This window comes from Phoxinus phoxinus, assembly GCF_949152265.1.
Source record: "Phoxinus phoxinus genome assembly, chromosome: 10".
NCBI classification, from domain to species: Eukaryota; Metazoa; Chordata; class Actinopteri; order Cypriniformes; family Leuciscidae; genus Phoxinus; species Phoxinus phoxinus.
The window spans coordinates 3,268,195-3,284,898 of NC_136885.1; the positions used below are offsets into that span (position 1 = coordinate 3,268,195).

The 16,704-nt window shown below is 37.8% G+C and overlaps 1 protein-coding gene across 1 annotated transcript in view; it reads left to right on the forward strand.

Moving 5' to 3' along the window:
• grik3 (glutamate ionotropic receptor kainate type subunit 3) overlaps positions 1–16,476 on the forward strand; it is a 149,745-nt gene extending 133,269 nt beyond the window's left edge. The window contains exons 13-16 of the mRNA XM_079625500.1: positions 1,175–1,392; positions 6,539–6,764; positions 8,554–8,804; positions 11,709–16,476. Of these exons, the coding sequence (XP_079481626.1) occupies positions 1,175–1,392; positions 6,539–6,764; positions 8,554–8,804; positions 11,709–12,143 (1,130 nt within the window). The 3' untranslated portion in view covers positions 12,144–16,476. The remainder of the gene's footprint in view (positions 1–1,174; positions 1,393–6,538; positions 6,765–8,553; positions 8,805–11,708) is intronic.
• The last annotated feature ends 228 nt before the right edge of the window (positions 16,477–16,704 follow it).

The following is a 16,704-nucleotide window of genomic DNA, read 5'->3' on the forward strand; positions in this document are numbered from 1 at the left end:
TTTAAATAAAAAAATAAAAAAAGCTTGTCAACTAAATTTGTATTTTAGCCAATGCAGAGCTTAGTGAAGGTGAACTCTGTGCGTGTGTGTGTGTGTGTGTGTGTGTGTGTGTGTGTGTGTGTGTGTGTGTGTGTGTGCGCTAGTACAACTATCTTTATGAGGAACGGTTTGAGTTTTAGACCATCAGACAAAGAAAGTAAAGTGAGGACATTTTGTCCGCTCCTCGGAAACGTACGAGAGTGTGTGTGTGTAACCCGATGTGTGTGTGTGGCTGTGTGTGTGCGCGTGCGTGTATGTGTGCATGCGTATGTGTGTGAGTGCGTGCGTGCGTATGTGTGTGTGTGGGTGGCTGTGTGTGTGCGTGCGTGCGTGTGATTGTGTGTGTGTGTGTGTGTCCGCTGGCTCCCACCCTGAAGGAATCTCTGTTTGTCCATCATCTCTGTGTGTTTGGTTTGAGTCTCTGTGTGTTTGAGATGAGCTGCAGAATGAACTGATAGTTTAGAGGGATAAAGGTTTGTCCAAAAAAAGAAAATATAGATTATTTTAGTAAAATTTTGAACAGTATTTTTGTAAATCTTTTATAATTATATAGTTTTTAAAAAATATATAAATATCTTATTAATTTATTTAATTAGTACTGGTCAACATTTTGAGGTTGATAAGATTATTTTTTTTATTTTAAATAAGTCTCTTATGCTCACCAAAGCTGTAAAAAAATCATAACATTGTGAAATATTATTACAATTTATTATTACATCATTACTTTAGTCTTCAGTGTCACATGATCCTTCAGAAATCAATCTAATATGATCATTTGAAAAAGTTATGATGCTTTAAATTCTGGAAAACATAATACAGTATTTATATATATGTGTGTGTGTGTATGTAGGATTAATATAAATGCATTAGTAACAGCATTATTTATTTTTTTATTTTTTTATTTTGCAACAGTACAAAAGACTTACTAACTTTTGATCAATATAGTGCATCATTGCTTTTTAAAAAAAGCTTGTATCACCTCATTAATTGAGAGACTACATGCAATGTACAGTACAGGACCTTTGACACATTTGATCCACATTCCCTATTCTCATAAACATATATTATCATAAAATGTAACCAAAACATCTTGATGTATTGTTATGTAATCAGTTGATGACGCATTTGTGTTCAGGTTCAGAGCTGATGCCTAAAGCGCTCTCGACTCGAATCATCGGAGGAATCTGGTGGTTCTTCACCCTCATCATCATCTCCTCCTACACAGCAAACCTGGCAGCGTTCCTCACCGTGGAGAGGATGGACTCGCCCGTGGACTCGGCCGACGATCTGGCCAAACAGACCAAGATAGAGTTCGGCGTGGTCAAAGATGGAGCCACCATGTCCTTCTTCAAGGTACAACCCTCGGGAACCATTATGCGGACGTTTACCAGTGACGAGACGTGCTGGTTATCCCATGATAGCCTGAGAACCACTGCTGAATGTTAACAGAAGATGTGTTTGAAAGACAGCCTCAGCTAACTTTTCAAAAGATGGAAGAACTTTTCTATTCTTGAGAGAGAGAGAGAGAGAGAGAGAGAGAGAGAGAGAGAGAGAGAGAGAGAGAGATAGAGAGAGAAAATCAATACAATTTCACAGAAGAAATTTTTAAGCTTTTCCAGTTAGATCTTAATTCCCACTGTAAAAGCAAATTCTCCTGTGCTGTCACTTCTCTTCCATGTTTGAAGTGTTCCTTCATAATGATTTTTTTATTTTTTATTATTATTCCAAAGTTTCAACTTTCGCCTGCAGGAGTTTTACTTCTTCACAGCTTTGAGTTTTGGCTCTCAGATGCTGCCGTGCCGAGCAGAGAAAATATACCAGGTTTCTGAGTGACACGAAATCAATCTTTAAAACAGTGATTGCATATTCATACATTGTTTCAGAATATAGCCTGCTTTCATGGTTTCGAGGTTTCTGCTGATGTCGTAATATTTTAGATTTCTATAAATAACCGTGTTCCAAAACATACATTAGCATTTTCGGTTTTGATTTGTGTTTGAGTTCAAAATTGCTATCTCATTTCTGTCAGGACCACTATCGTCAAATATGATTGACAATTAGCATACAGTTATGATTGGCGGAGAACTCCCTGCGCATCCATGTAGTCTAGCATAGATAAGAGCAGCAATAACCCCCCGTGGGGTAAACAGAACAGAACCAACATGAATGCATGCTAATTTAATTTGTATTCAAGATTTTAAAGTACAACATAATTCGAGAATTAAGGGGAATCAGAATGTCATCCTGACTGGACAGGAGGAGCTGGGGAGGGAGAGGGGTAATCCGCTCCTGAGAAACGCGATAGCTGCTGATAATACTGATGAGCTTATATATGTATACAGTGATAGGTGTCGTATTCCTATAGGTAGATGTGGATCAGCTTAGGCTACGTTTACATGGAAACGATCTGAAGAGAAAACGCAAAAGTGGCGTTTTTTATTCTGCGTTTAGACGAGCGTTATGGGGGGAAATCTGCGTGCATATGGTGACGAAAAAGTGTGTGAAATTGGATGTAGTGTGCACTCCAGACGGCTAGGTGGCGATGTGGAGCACTGAAAGTGAAAGAGACGCTGACACAGTTTCTCATGTTTAATACGGTAAAGCTGCTGCTTTAACCCTCGGCGCTCTTCACGTGACGCTCAAAAATGACAAATTTTTTTATTTTATTTTTGTCAATGAAATTAATGCTATATTTTAGTTTGGAAATTAATGCTATATTTTAGTTTGATAATGTTTTGTCATTTTCCTGTACTGGTGCATGCCTGTGACGTAAACACGTACGCGACGCCTTCACTGTCTAGCAGACTTTTGCGTTTTTACCGTTTTTACCCTTTAGACGGGAACGCGACGGTGGAGCGTTTTTAAGATTTCCACTCTGGAGGAGGGTTTCACTTTTTTGTGTTTTTAAGCCCCAAAAACGCCGTCGCCGTGTAAACGAAAGGCACATCCGATAAAATATTTTTATGTTTTCACCCGCGAGCGTTCTCGTGTAAACAGGGCCTGAGAGTCACTGATGCAAGCTTGACTAACGCGACCTGCCGGAACTAACGCTACGCTTGATCTTTACACTTCCATAGCCTTCCTTTGACATTTAGTGTGCACAGTTCCTTTGATTATGTGTCATTTCTGTGTCCTGAAGTATATTATTCCAGCATTAGAATGAAGATTACAAAAACAGGTGTTAGCAATTAAACTAGCAAGCTGTCGCTGCTGAACACCTTCAGTTCTGCTGGTTTTCTGAACCTTCAGCTGTGGACCTGGAACCACAAATGTTAATTTAACAAAGAGCGCTCACACTTGTTCATTTTCTTGGGTCACTTTAAATGTTTCATGGAATTGAGCCAACAATTATCCGTGATTAGCCACGGTTTCTTACGTGACCTCCTTTAAAAAACCATGAAATGCCATTTAAACCGAGTGCTAATCGTGATGTTAAAGTTTCATTATCTTGAGACACACACACACACACACACACACACACACACACACACACACACACATACACACACACACGGTTCCACTTCTAAATCCACTAGTACGTTTTGTGACGAAGAAACCTAACCCAGGCTACATTTCTGCCAAACTGCAAAACTAATAATAACTAAATATTTATATTTATACCACACGTGGTATGTGTGTATAGGTAAATATACCATGATTTTACAAATGACTTCTCCTGAAAGGAAAAAAATATGCTTTAGTCACATAACATCAGTTAATGGAAAAGACGTCATTGCGCAATAGTTTTTTATCGACGTTTAGAAAATATCGCAAAAGTTTAGCGCAAATCTGTAATAGAAACGTGGCTCTTTATAATTCCTCTAGTGTACATGCCACATGAGAAGTGCAGTGAAATGAACCTGGACCGACGTATGTTTAGATCACATATTTCCAATGAGCCTCTTTTGCACCCTCGTATCCCACAATGCAACGTGCTCGACCTGACCAGTGTAAAGAAATAAACCACATTTTCTAGACTTTACATTTAACCAACCACCAAAATGCTTTTTTTTTACACAAACTTGGATTTAAAAATAAATAAATAAATAATGCAAAATAACCATGCATGTTGTTTTGAAAATGTATTTTTGCATAAAGCTTCACATATTATTTCCACAAATATAATTGTCAGTTTGTAATGACAAGTATCCAGCCAGGCTAGCGTCCGCGTACAGTAAAACGAGCACAGCTGTGGAGAAAGCAGGATAATAACTGCCATAATCCAGTGTACACAGTGACTGTTTAATCTAGGAAGTGTCAGCTGGATCACTCCAGTCGCTTATTCATTCTTGTGCAGTCCATCGTTGAAGCCAATTCCCAGCCACTTTCAATTATATTGAGAGACACCAGGGAAAATAGCGTTTGAAGGGGGAGGAACAATAGCAGGTGCTCAAGGTTAAGAGAAGAGCGCCAACACCCGCACACCGCAGTGTGAAGCCGGAGAGTGTCACTGTAATGGAGACGAGACTCAGGACCAGGAAAATCTCCTGGATGTCTAGTGTGTTGCTGTCAGCTGGACCTACAACAGCTTCTGTTCTGCTATACAGCGAAACACATGAGTAAATGTGTAATGGTGTACAAAATAAGTGTGTTGCATAGGGAGGTTGAATACAAACATTTCAGTTATGCTTATGAAAGAACATAAGTATGCAATTGTATGCATTGTGGATTAAAATTAGCATGCAGATTCAGTTTTGCAAGCGTTGGTTGTTTTGCACAAAATAAGCACAGGGGTAATTGTTTCTGCTTGATCAGCGAGCATTTTATCCAAAGCAATACATAGTACATGTATTAAAAGTTCAGTCCTGAAGTATCCTGAGGTTAAATGTCTTGATCAAGGGCATGGATCTCTCGTTGTGTAGCGTCATCCTTTCAGATATTAGCCTGGATCTGTCACACAACACTGTACACATCAACACCAACTCCAAAAACATACCTGTACAATTCTCAACAGTTCCCAGCTGAAATGAACACTTGTAACAGTAAAAACTAGCGAATTGTATTCTATTAACTAGCAAATTATCAACAATTAAATACTTTTTTTGATGCACAATATTATGTTATGACCTCAAAACACTTTTACTATAGGGATTTTTTTGTAAAATAATACATATTGATGTTAGCATCTCATAGCCAGCTTATATGTGTGGCTTTTCTAATGTAGTAAACTTGCTCAGTCGCTCAGCTGACACAGCACTGCACTCGTGATGCGAAGGTACGTGAAAACCGTAAAATTACTAGAATGACTAGAAGCTAAAATGACATGGTTTCTTTAGCAATTTTGATCATGTTTGCTATTTTTAACATTATTGGTTAGGTTTAGATGGGGTACTATGGAAGCTTGTTTCCGCCACAGAATAAAAATAAACTAATAATAGTATAATAATAATAAAAAAAATTATCTCGCAATTCTGACATTTTATCTTGGAATTGTGTGATATATTCACAAGTGGGAGATATAAAGTCGCAATTTTGAGATAAAAAGTCACAATTGTCTTTTAAAATGTTTTATTCTGTGGTGGAAACAAGCTTTCCATAGGCTACAATACAATGTTTTATATTTGCATGATATAAAGTTGCAATTGAATGTTCGCCCCCCTTAGTTACTGTCGCTATGTCCGACAAGCTACGCCGCTCTCACACACACACACCATGTTCTCACGCCGTGAAAAACACATCGCGGAGCAGAGAGGAGACTGACAACACACTGACAGACAGGACAGACCAGCTGATTTTTCGGTTACTTTTGATATTAAACAAAGTCTCACCTTTCAAATTTGGTCATTTTTTAAAGAAATTTAAACAATAAATACCTTTTTGTGGCTCTTTAATGTGCGTGTCAGATCGCTGAGCATCAGTTAAAGCTGCTCATGAACCGATCATCTCTTCCTTCTAGTTCATGTATATCATCCAATGTTGTTTTAACCGCGGAAAGACGTCAGTACACTCCGCTTCTCAAGCTCAAATCCTCCCGTGTTAATCCACTAACTCTCCTGACTGCTCTGTCCGACAAAATGGCGGATGGCGAAGTATGATTGGTCAGATCACCTGTCAATTAAGCTCCCTGCGAATGGTGAATTAAGTGATATTAAGTCGCAATTGTAAGATAAAAAGTCACTATTATCTTTTAAAATATTCTGTGGGGACAAAAAACTTCCATAGGCTACAATGCTTTATACAATTGTTTTTATAATAAATAATTTCGAAGCAGCTTCACAGTAATAAAACAGTGCAAACTTAATCAAATATGAGACAAATTAAATGTTTGCTCTAAAGCAGCTCTAAAAAGACAATAGTGCCATTATTCAGCTCAAGTCAGTTCAGTGTTGATTCACTTCGATAACTGTGGAAAGTTCATCCAATAATGAAATGAGTTCAACGGCTATATCATCACTATTGAATGCAATAGTGTCGTGTGAATATATTGTACTGACCAGCAACCCAGAGTGATTTCCAAAAATACAAAAACACGCCGATAAAAGATGCTTCTCTCTTCCAGAAATCCCGAGTGTCTACATTTGAGAAGATGTGGGCTTTCATGAGCAGCAGACAGAGCACATCGTTCGTCAAGTCCATTGAAGACGGGATTCAGCGAGTGTTAAAGTCCGACTACGCTCTGCTCATGGAGTCCACCACCATCGAGTACGTGACGCGCAGAAACTGCAACCTCACGCAGGTCGGCGGCATCATCGACAGTAAAGGTTACGGCATCGGCACCCCGAAAGGTAAAACCATACGAACGGTTGTGATTCTGAATGCGGATGAGCCGCGAGATAAGCGCTTGTCATATGCTAATGGGTAACACTTTATAATAACTGCACGCTATTAATCATTAACTAAACATGAGTAAACAGTTAATTCATCATTTATAAAGCATTCATAATGCTTATTCATAATGCGGTTTATAAATACAGCTATAAATGCTTTATTCTTGTTTTAAAAGCATTTCTATAATGTGTTTAATACGTGTATTTTCATACTTTATTAATGATCAATTTATAATTTCTAAATGAAGTATAGCATTATTTACAAACCAGTTATTTAGGAGTTGTCAGTGATTCATACGATCACTTAGAAAGTGTACGTAAATGTAGTAAATTCATGTAGTTATAAAGCATTTAGAAGTGGTGAGTTAACTATTTCTGTGAGCTCATCTAAAGTGAGGACTAGTTATGCCTTGTAAAGCATTTACAGAGGAGATTTAAAGGCTCATTTGTCTTCTAAACAGAAAAAATAAACAAACACAACACAGTAATACAGCACATAGAAATATAAACTGCCTTTAAATCTCCATAACTAGTCCTCACTTTACATGAGCTCACAGAAATAGTTAACTGACCACTACTAAATGCTTTATAACTACCTGAATTAACCATGAATTACAGTAGAAATTCATGTTAATAAAGCATTTAGTAACACACTAAGTAACTATTAATATATGTCTGAATAATAAGATGTATGAATGGACATTTAAATAGTTTATTAATCATTTACTCACACTTTCTAAGTGATCTTATGAACCACTGACAACCCCTAAATAACTGGTGTCTAAATAATGCGATACTTCATTTAGAAATGATACATTTATAATTAATAAAGTGTGAAAATACAATTATTAAACACATTATAGCTATGCTTTTAAAGCAAGAATAAAGCATTTATAGCTGTATGTATAAACTGCTTATTAATGCTTTATAAATTATGAATTAACTGTTTACTAATGCTTAACTCATGATTAATAGCGTGCAGTTATTATAAAGTGTTACCTGCTAATGTATGCTGACCTTTGACCGTGACACTACTACTTAGCCTACACGATTAGGAATACATCTCTTGGTGGACGAATTCATTTGTGTAGTTTGATTTATATTTAAGGAGAAATATACCTATAGACATATTTTGGGGACAAATTTAAACCCTGAAATCTGACAAAACCTCTACGGGACATCCTTATGTTTCTGAACCTAATGACATTTAATTTCAGGATTGAACTTCATTCAAGTTTGTTATAAATGACTGGATTGTTGTCACATCTTTTACATTGTCTAAGTGAAGTTCTAGCAGCCTTCACTGATATGCATGTGAATCAGAATTGAAGTTTGGTGGATCTGACCTGTGAATATGCAAAGCAAGACATTTGATCAATAGATGATGTAAATATCACATACTGACCTCTTAAAAGCTGCACAGTTTGCAGTGTTGAAGTAATTTTACATGCCTAAAGCCTAGCGTGACTGGAACTTTACACAGTATTCATTAAAAACTGAGCGTGAAATAGAGTGGGTTACACTGTGTGTGTGTGTGTGTGTGTGTGTGTGTGTGTGTGTGTGTGTGTGTGTGTGTGTGTGTGTGTGTGTGTGTGTGTGTGTGTGTGTATTTAACGCATTATTGAAACGCCTCTCCTTTCAAGCATGGAGTTGGTGTCAGAATGTTAAAGCATTCTTGTTTAATTGCAGTTTTCTCAGTGCTTAATATTCCAATGAAGATTCTGATTCATGAATGACTTTCTTCCAGGCTCGCCGTACAGGGATAAAATCACGATCGCTATCCTGGGTATCCTGGAAGATGGCCGTCTGCACATGCTGAAGGAGAAGTGGTGGAGCGACAGCAACTGTCTGGAGGACGAGCGCTATGAGACGGGTCCCATGGGCATCCAGAACCTGGGCGGCATCTTCATCGTGTTGGCATCCGGGCTGGTGCTGTCCGTGTTCGTGGCCATAGGAGAGTTCGTCTACAAACTGAGGAAAACTTCAGAGCGCGAACAGGTGAGATGGACTGGAAGTGGGAACTATAATGTCATTGACTAATGTTACTTGTGTTCTCTGAACACTGAGTCAGAAATTTTCACACGTTAAAAAATAAATACGACCTCACGTTTTGTCTGTCAAAAAAAAAAAATGTGATCGTGTTCAGTTTTCTGCGTTTTTCGCATCCGTAGCAAACATTTTGAAAGGTGTTTTGAAAATTCAGAGCCACCGTACAAGCAAACACCAAACTCCTGTTCAGGATCAATTGGTTCATGGAAATTGCTGGTCTTGTTTTTAATATGTGGCTCCAGTATCGCTAGCAAAGCATCAAACTGAGCCACTGAAATCCTGAAGTAAACTTTGAATCTCTCGGGATAATCCCGCAGCGAAGTCTCCTTCCTCTCTACGCAATATCAGGACCCAAAATTTCCTATTTCCTTTTCTCTTTTTAAGAAGAGAGAGGACAACAAAATCATCCTCACTGCTTGAAGACAGTGTTTTTTCCGCAACAGATTAATACGCATCAGACTCAGTGCAAGGTTTTTGTGCGCACAGGATTTTTAGGATGACCCTTGTAATGTACAATGTAATGTATATACTTTTTGCATTCCTGTGTCCGTTTGGACCTGGTGGAACGTAAGCTTTTAAACAGTCATGACTTAATATTTCACTATGCTGTGGAGATGGCGTCAACTTCATCTTTGCAGCCAACACTGACTCAGAAAACACCAGTTTATTAATAAATATTAAAAATGTCTCTTTCCCATTTTTTTTTCAACACATTCATAACTTTTGCCAGTGATTTGCGACAAATTTTATGCGTGCACCCGAGTGCGGAATAGGCACCTATATATATACTATATATTTAAGTAACTAGATTAATATAAACTTGCGATTAGTCGAACTAGACTACTAGCTGACTAGAAATATCTTCAGTCAGGGGCAGCCCATATTTTGACATCTGATCAGTACTTTTCATTAATGAATGAATGTGCATTTTTGAACGTTACTGTGCACGTTACTGTGTTTTTACCATGCTATTATTAAATGTACTACTTTTTATTATTAAAAATGTAGAATGTATTTAAATGTTAAAATTTTACAAGAGTGATGCAAGACAAATATATTTTTTTTAAATCAATATTTATGAGAAATTTTTATCTGAATATATCATTATCTGAAATAAGAACATATAATGTGAGAATTACCAATATAAACAATGGAATTTTTTAAACATTTGTATCTACCTTTTCCGAGTCAAAACAGACCCGAATGCGACAGGGGTTAAGACTTGATCCGGCTTGAAACTGCAATGCTCTATCAATCACGCAGGACTGAACATCACGCAATGGCCTACACAACCTCCCAGAACACCAGAGCAATCACCCAGAGGAGCCTAGCGCATGCCTAGCGAGGCCTTGTACCGCTACACGTACGAGAGCAGATTTTAGACATGCTGAGATGAAGACGTTCAGCACGCTGACTAAAGCGGAGCGTTCATTCACACCTGATAACATCACAGAATGGATCTGCTATTTGAGAGAAGAGATGAATAACCGATCGAACATCAAAAAGCATAGCAAGCAAATCGCAAATCACTTTCTTTTTATGTAGACACATCTCACAGATAAGATGCCAGTGCTGGAGGTTGACATTTAAACCACTTTGATCATGTATTTGAGTGTAAAAGCACGCTCTAAAATGAGAATATTTTTATCACATCCCACCTCAAAATGAATTATGTTCCTTACTGAACTGGAACATTGTGTTATTCTTCCACACATGTTGGAAGTTATTTTAAGGATTGGTTTTGGTCTTGTTTAGAAGTAATATAATTTTGCTTGTCAAAAAAAAGAAAACACATTGAACACTGAAAGACATAAAAAGGCAAACATATCAAACTATTGCTTTGCTAAGATCTGTTTTATTGTATACACAACAGTTAAAAAGTTTGCGGTGCTTTTTTTTTGGGGAAAAACTATATATAAATATATTTCTGACGGATCACGTGACACTGAAGACGGTAGTAATGATGCCGAAAATTCAGCTTTGATCACAGGAATAAATAACATTTTAAAATATATTCACATTGAAAATTTAATTTTTAATTTAATCACAGTTAATTTAAAGGGGTGGTTGACTAGGATTTCACTTTTCTAACTTTAGTTAGTGTGAATTGCTGTTTGAGCATAAACAACATCTGCAAAGTTAAAAACGCTCAAAGTTCAAAGCAAAGGGAGATATTTTCTCTCACAGAAATCAGTTTTTAGGGACTACAACAAACGGCTGGTAGGGACTACAATTATCTTCTTCATGGGTTAGTGACATCAAAATTTACATAAACCCCGCCCCCGGGAACGCGATTTATAGATTATCATGACAGAATATGCTAATCAATGACTAGAAGACAGTTAACTCCACATCAGCTTCATAAATCCATCAACTAAAGCTTGAAGCTCCACCCCCTGTGCCGGGATCAGCAGCTCATTTGCATTTAAAGGGACATACACAAAAACAGTGCGTTTTCGCTCACCCTCAAAAAGTGGCAATTTTAACATGCTATAAAAAATGTGAGTGGGGTATTTTGAGCTGAAACTTTGCACACACTGGGGACATCAGATACTTATTTGACTGTACATCTTGTGAAAAGGGCATTTTAGGACCGCTTTAAAAAATTCTAATAATAGTTCAGAATATTCCAGTTTTTACTGTATTTCTGAAAAAAAAGCAGCCTTGGTGAAACCTTGGTGGCATGAGACTTTTTGAATATTTTTAATTTGCCGACACACTCGGTTACTCCTAGCTTCCGTCCCTACAGTTAGCACCAAAATGTCTTCCTCAGCTAATGAACGTGAACATACTTACTTCCTCTTTTCTTGTTATCCTTCCCACCCCACCATGTCCCTTTTTTTCCATCAAGAGGTCTTTCTGCAGTGCGGTGACGGACGAGATCAGACTGTCGTTCACGTGCGAGAGACGGGTGAAACTCAAGTCCCCCCGCCAGCCCCCGCCGCCAGCCTCGCTGAAGACAGACGCAGTGATCAACATGCACTCCTTCAACGCCCGTCGCCTGCCAGGACAGGACAACATGAGCCGCAGCACCGCAACGACGCCCGTGTTTCCATGACTTGCCTGGGCGACGGCCAACTGAGGCACGTCCCCGGAGCCGTGCCGGAGAGCAGGGACTACGGCTCCGAGATGATCACGGCATTCACCATCAACCGCAGAGACATCCGACACCACATGGCCAGTCAGAACGGTGGCAGTAGCAGCAAACCAGTTAGTGACCACATCCTCAAACCAATGTATCCCACAATGCCATTGCGAGAGGGAGGCCGATCCGTATCCTTCCTGTGAGAACGAACCACGTCTAGCCAAACTAACCGAGTCTGATGTTTACAAACGGCACTCGAAAGACTCGAAGGAGCCCCCCATCCCCCACCCCCTCCCCCGATCAAACGAAAACGTGTTTCTCATTGGAACCGAGTGAAAATGTGGAAACGAGGCTTTTTTTGAGCATGGCAATAAACGAACAGACGCGAATGGGAGTAGTTTTCTTAGAGTATCATTTATAGCACATCAAGTTAATTTCAAAGAGTTATTGTGGGGGTGCAAAACAAACGTCTCTGTGAATGCGATGTACATTACAGGTATGCGTCAGACCGTAGGAACGGTTTAGTTTAATACCGCAGCAGTCATGTGACCTGCTAGATTAGTAGAAAACCCTTAGACTGCGAGTTTAGAGAGTGCAGACGATCATCCTTTGCTCACGGAAATGCACAAACAAACAGGGTTGATTTCATTCGAGTCACCCAAACGAATTGACAAACGAGTAACAACTCTGTACGGCAGTTTTGAGCAAGACTTGGAGCCATTTTGATTTATTTGTGCTTCATACATTGCCGGCAGATGTTTCTTTTTTTACACAGCGAGATCTAATGGTAATGACGGATAAACACAAGAGTTGCCAAAGATCTGTCGTCCAAATGGATTTAGACACTTGAAACGCAGCTTGCCCTACAGACAAGAGAGCGAGTGACACGTTTGTTAAATGAGTTATTCCTGAGAATCACAGCCTTCGTATCCAGAATACTCACATGATACGTACAGAGGACTCAACACAAAATGCACAGCTTGCCATGTATGAAGAGCTCATGAAGGAAACCGGTTTAAGACACACATGAGTGAGAATGTCTCTCGCCACGTGTCTATTCAGCTACGACTATATTGGCTTTTGCCATCAGCATCTGCTATGCCAACTTGTGGAAGTACAGAGTTTATAGATGGTGTGGCCTTCGTCAAAACATTAAATCAGAAAACATCTGGGTGTTTTATTTATTATTATTATTTTTATTATTATTATCATTCCATCTTCCACTCTTGTTGTTGTCAGGTTTATTTACCCAAACTGAAAATCACCCACATATAGTTTCAAAACCTGTGATATTTTGTCTTCCCTGACACACAATAGGCCTATGAGATGTTAAGCAAAATGTTCAAGCTGCACTTTTTTTTCCATACAATGAAAGCTGATGAGAGCTTTAAAAAGAAAAGGATAAAAAGCACCATAAAAGTAGTCCAAGATTAACTTCTAAAATTTGTCTCACACACACTGTAGCTATCTTGTAGATTCAGAAAACTCAGTATAATGTACTCGCCATATGGACTACTTTTACAGTGCCTTTATTTAAGAGAAAAACATGTGTTTGGAAATATAAATCACAAACGCTTTCGTTGCATGGAGAAGAGTAGCTCAGATATTCTGGCTAAAATGTCATTTAGGTTTTCACAGAAAAAGAAAAGTATAATTATACCAGTTTGGAACAACATGAGGGTTAGTAAGCGCTGACAAATTTCGATAGTCCACTTAAGATTCTACTAACTATAAGCAACTTTGCAACTACATGTGAACTAGCAGTCATTGGAGTATTAGTAGACTGGTAGGTTAGGGTTCGGGTAAATAGAATAAGTTGACATGTAGTGGACCATCAAAGTAAAGTGTTACCCAACGTTAATTTGTGGTCGAATCGACCTAATGAAAAGTTAATGTTTGAATTTTTTTTTTTTTTTTTACCCATTGTATCATGCATAAATCTTGTGATCTATGTGATCGCTAGAAGCTGAAAGTGATTCGATTGATAATGTGCGTAATATTTCAACACCTTCATTTCAAAACATGCTCATATTCACCTTTCTCGTTATGTATCTGAACTTGACGTTACGATCTGAGATGATCAGGAGACTTTGACATTTGCATATTTAATAAACTTCATCCAATAAAGAGAGTCAACAAAGACGGCTAGAGTAAATTGCAATACAAGCATGTTAAACATCAAAACTGCAATACAGATGTACGGTACTGGACAGTCTCATCTCTGAACGTGGCATTTACTGGCAGTTCATAGGTAGTTGAAATACATCCATGACGGTTTTCCATGTGGGAAACCTATAAACGTTCCCATGAAGAGGTGTAGGTGCTAAGAGTCTTCACCCGCTGCCCCCCCGCGGCAGCTCGACCAATCACAGGCCTCCGTGAGGTCAACCTAACAGTGTCGAAAACAAAAGCAAAAACAAGAGAAAAAAAAAATGAAGCATTTTTGTGTTTTTATGGTGAATTATGTATCGACCAGAATAACTTCATGTGACTCGATGTTTCTTTGGTGAAAGCTCATTGTATATGTGTTATTCAAATTCTGTGTAATTTTAACACTCTCTTGCAAAGTAGGGTATATATTAGATGAAGAGAAAATTACTGTATTTTGCTAAATACCGATGATTTTTACCTGTATTTTTTCCTCAGCTCTTCTCTTCTTGATAATTTGTGCGATGCTGTATCGAGTGTGATACATGCATATTGTAATATAGAATCTACTCTCAAGAAACAATTAAAATGGAACAATAATTTAAAATCCCAGGCCCGAATTCCAGCACATTCTGTTCCATCGATGGAAGGAGTTGATAGTAAAACTGAGTGATGTATGTGAGATCCTCCAGATATTCTGCAACATAATGTACTCATATCAGATGTATATAAATAATACGTATAACAGAGAAGAATATGGTGACCGATTCCGAGTCATTTCTGTCGCTCATCGTGGATATTTAGCTTATTTATTTTTCCTTTATTCCTCCCACAGTGTTCAAACGGCTTGATCGATTCTGTAGGATTTCTACATTGTCTAATCACTTGCTTATTCTTCAATGCATATATATCATGTTTCCTTTTAAAAGTTGTCTTGGTACAAATGTTAGAAAACAGACCCCTAACGGACATCAGTAGGAACAAAGAATCAGATCAAATGTTGAAATGTGAAAAGGATAGTTCACCAAAAATGAAACGTGTCATTATTTACTCATCCTCTTGTTTTTGGTGGAACACAATAGAAGAATGTTTACTCTGCTTTTCCCCATACAACGTAACTTGGGCACAATAACAACTCAAGTTTTAAACCTCATATACATTTATCATAAGACTTCAGAGGACTTGGAATATCGCACACGTCATATAAACATGAATACATTATTGTTAGATTTGACATATATAGTACTGTACATAGCGTCATTTGAGGCCTGTTGCACCAACCCAGTTTTTGGAGCTACACTGTTGAGCAAACTCTGTTTTTTTGTTTTGTTTTGTTGTTTGTTTGGTGTCCAGAAGGCTAAAAGGATAAAAGAAGGCTTAAATTGTAGCTTTGATGAGCAAAGTGAGATATCTGATGCAATCAAACTTCTCTTGCTCCAAATTAAAGCCGTTTTAAAGATTTTGATGCCTGGATTTTGCTGCTATTTATTTGATATTAATTATATATTATTTGTATTATATCCTTAATGCATTGCACAATGTATTTGACATTGAATATAAAGCTTTTCATGTAAAATATCTAATTACTTATTAATGATACAATATTTAGCTAAAAGCTTTAGAGTTAATATAAAATTACCATACTTCCATGTTTTATTTTAAGTTTCGTGTGAACGTACAGTATATCAATTATTAACTAAATAAATTCACTTGATTGACTTTAATATATTCATATAGCATTGATATCATCTGTCAAGCTGCGTTTCTTCCTGCCTGTGTATATTTCTTATGTTTCATAATGATCTCTTCATCACACAGAAGTGACTCTCCGTGTTTCATGACTGAATGTTCACTGGAGAAGTCACACTTAAATTCATTGAGCTGACAGAACATTTATTGTTCTACTACAGCTTTGTGTAACTGGCATCTGGACTACTTATGAAACATTACGTTTTTATGTTTTGTTCTTTTTGGATTTTGGTCATTGACATGGTCATTGGAAGCTTTTGTTGTATATGGACTTTTCAAACCATTATATGGTTATTAAATAATGACACAATGTTAATTTTGGGTGAACTACTCCTATACTTTCCGGCGACGTCACCTTGTGTAGCACTTTGAGGATATTGGCAAATACGTGATAGCAAAATTAATATTGAATCGGATTAATCAGACAATTTACACTGTGACGCATTAATTAAACTAATGACTTAGTATCGTTTGCAGAGTGAAGATCAGATTTATCACACATGCCTTCATATCAAACTGATGAAAAACCATGAAGTATTCATTTCTATCTGTATGAAATGCATCGCATTGAACTTTTACGTTGGCTATTGGATCAATCAATCCTATTTACGGAGCATAAACATCTATTTTATAAAAAGAATGAAGAAACAATGTGAACATTGCTGTTTTACAAAATTGTATGAAACAAAAAGAAAATAAAATGAAATAAACTTTTGCAAATCTTGTGTTTTGTTTGCGTTTGGTGCATCATGTTTCTTCACGTCCTCTGAGTTCGGTGTGCTGTGTTTCAGCGGCCGCAGTGTGTTCTGGAGAACATTGGCTTGTGCGGCGGCGTGTTTTAATTTGCCTGTAGCAGAAGCGCTCTTT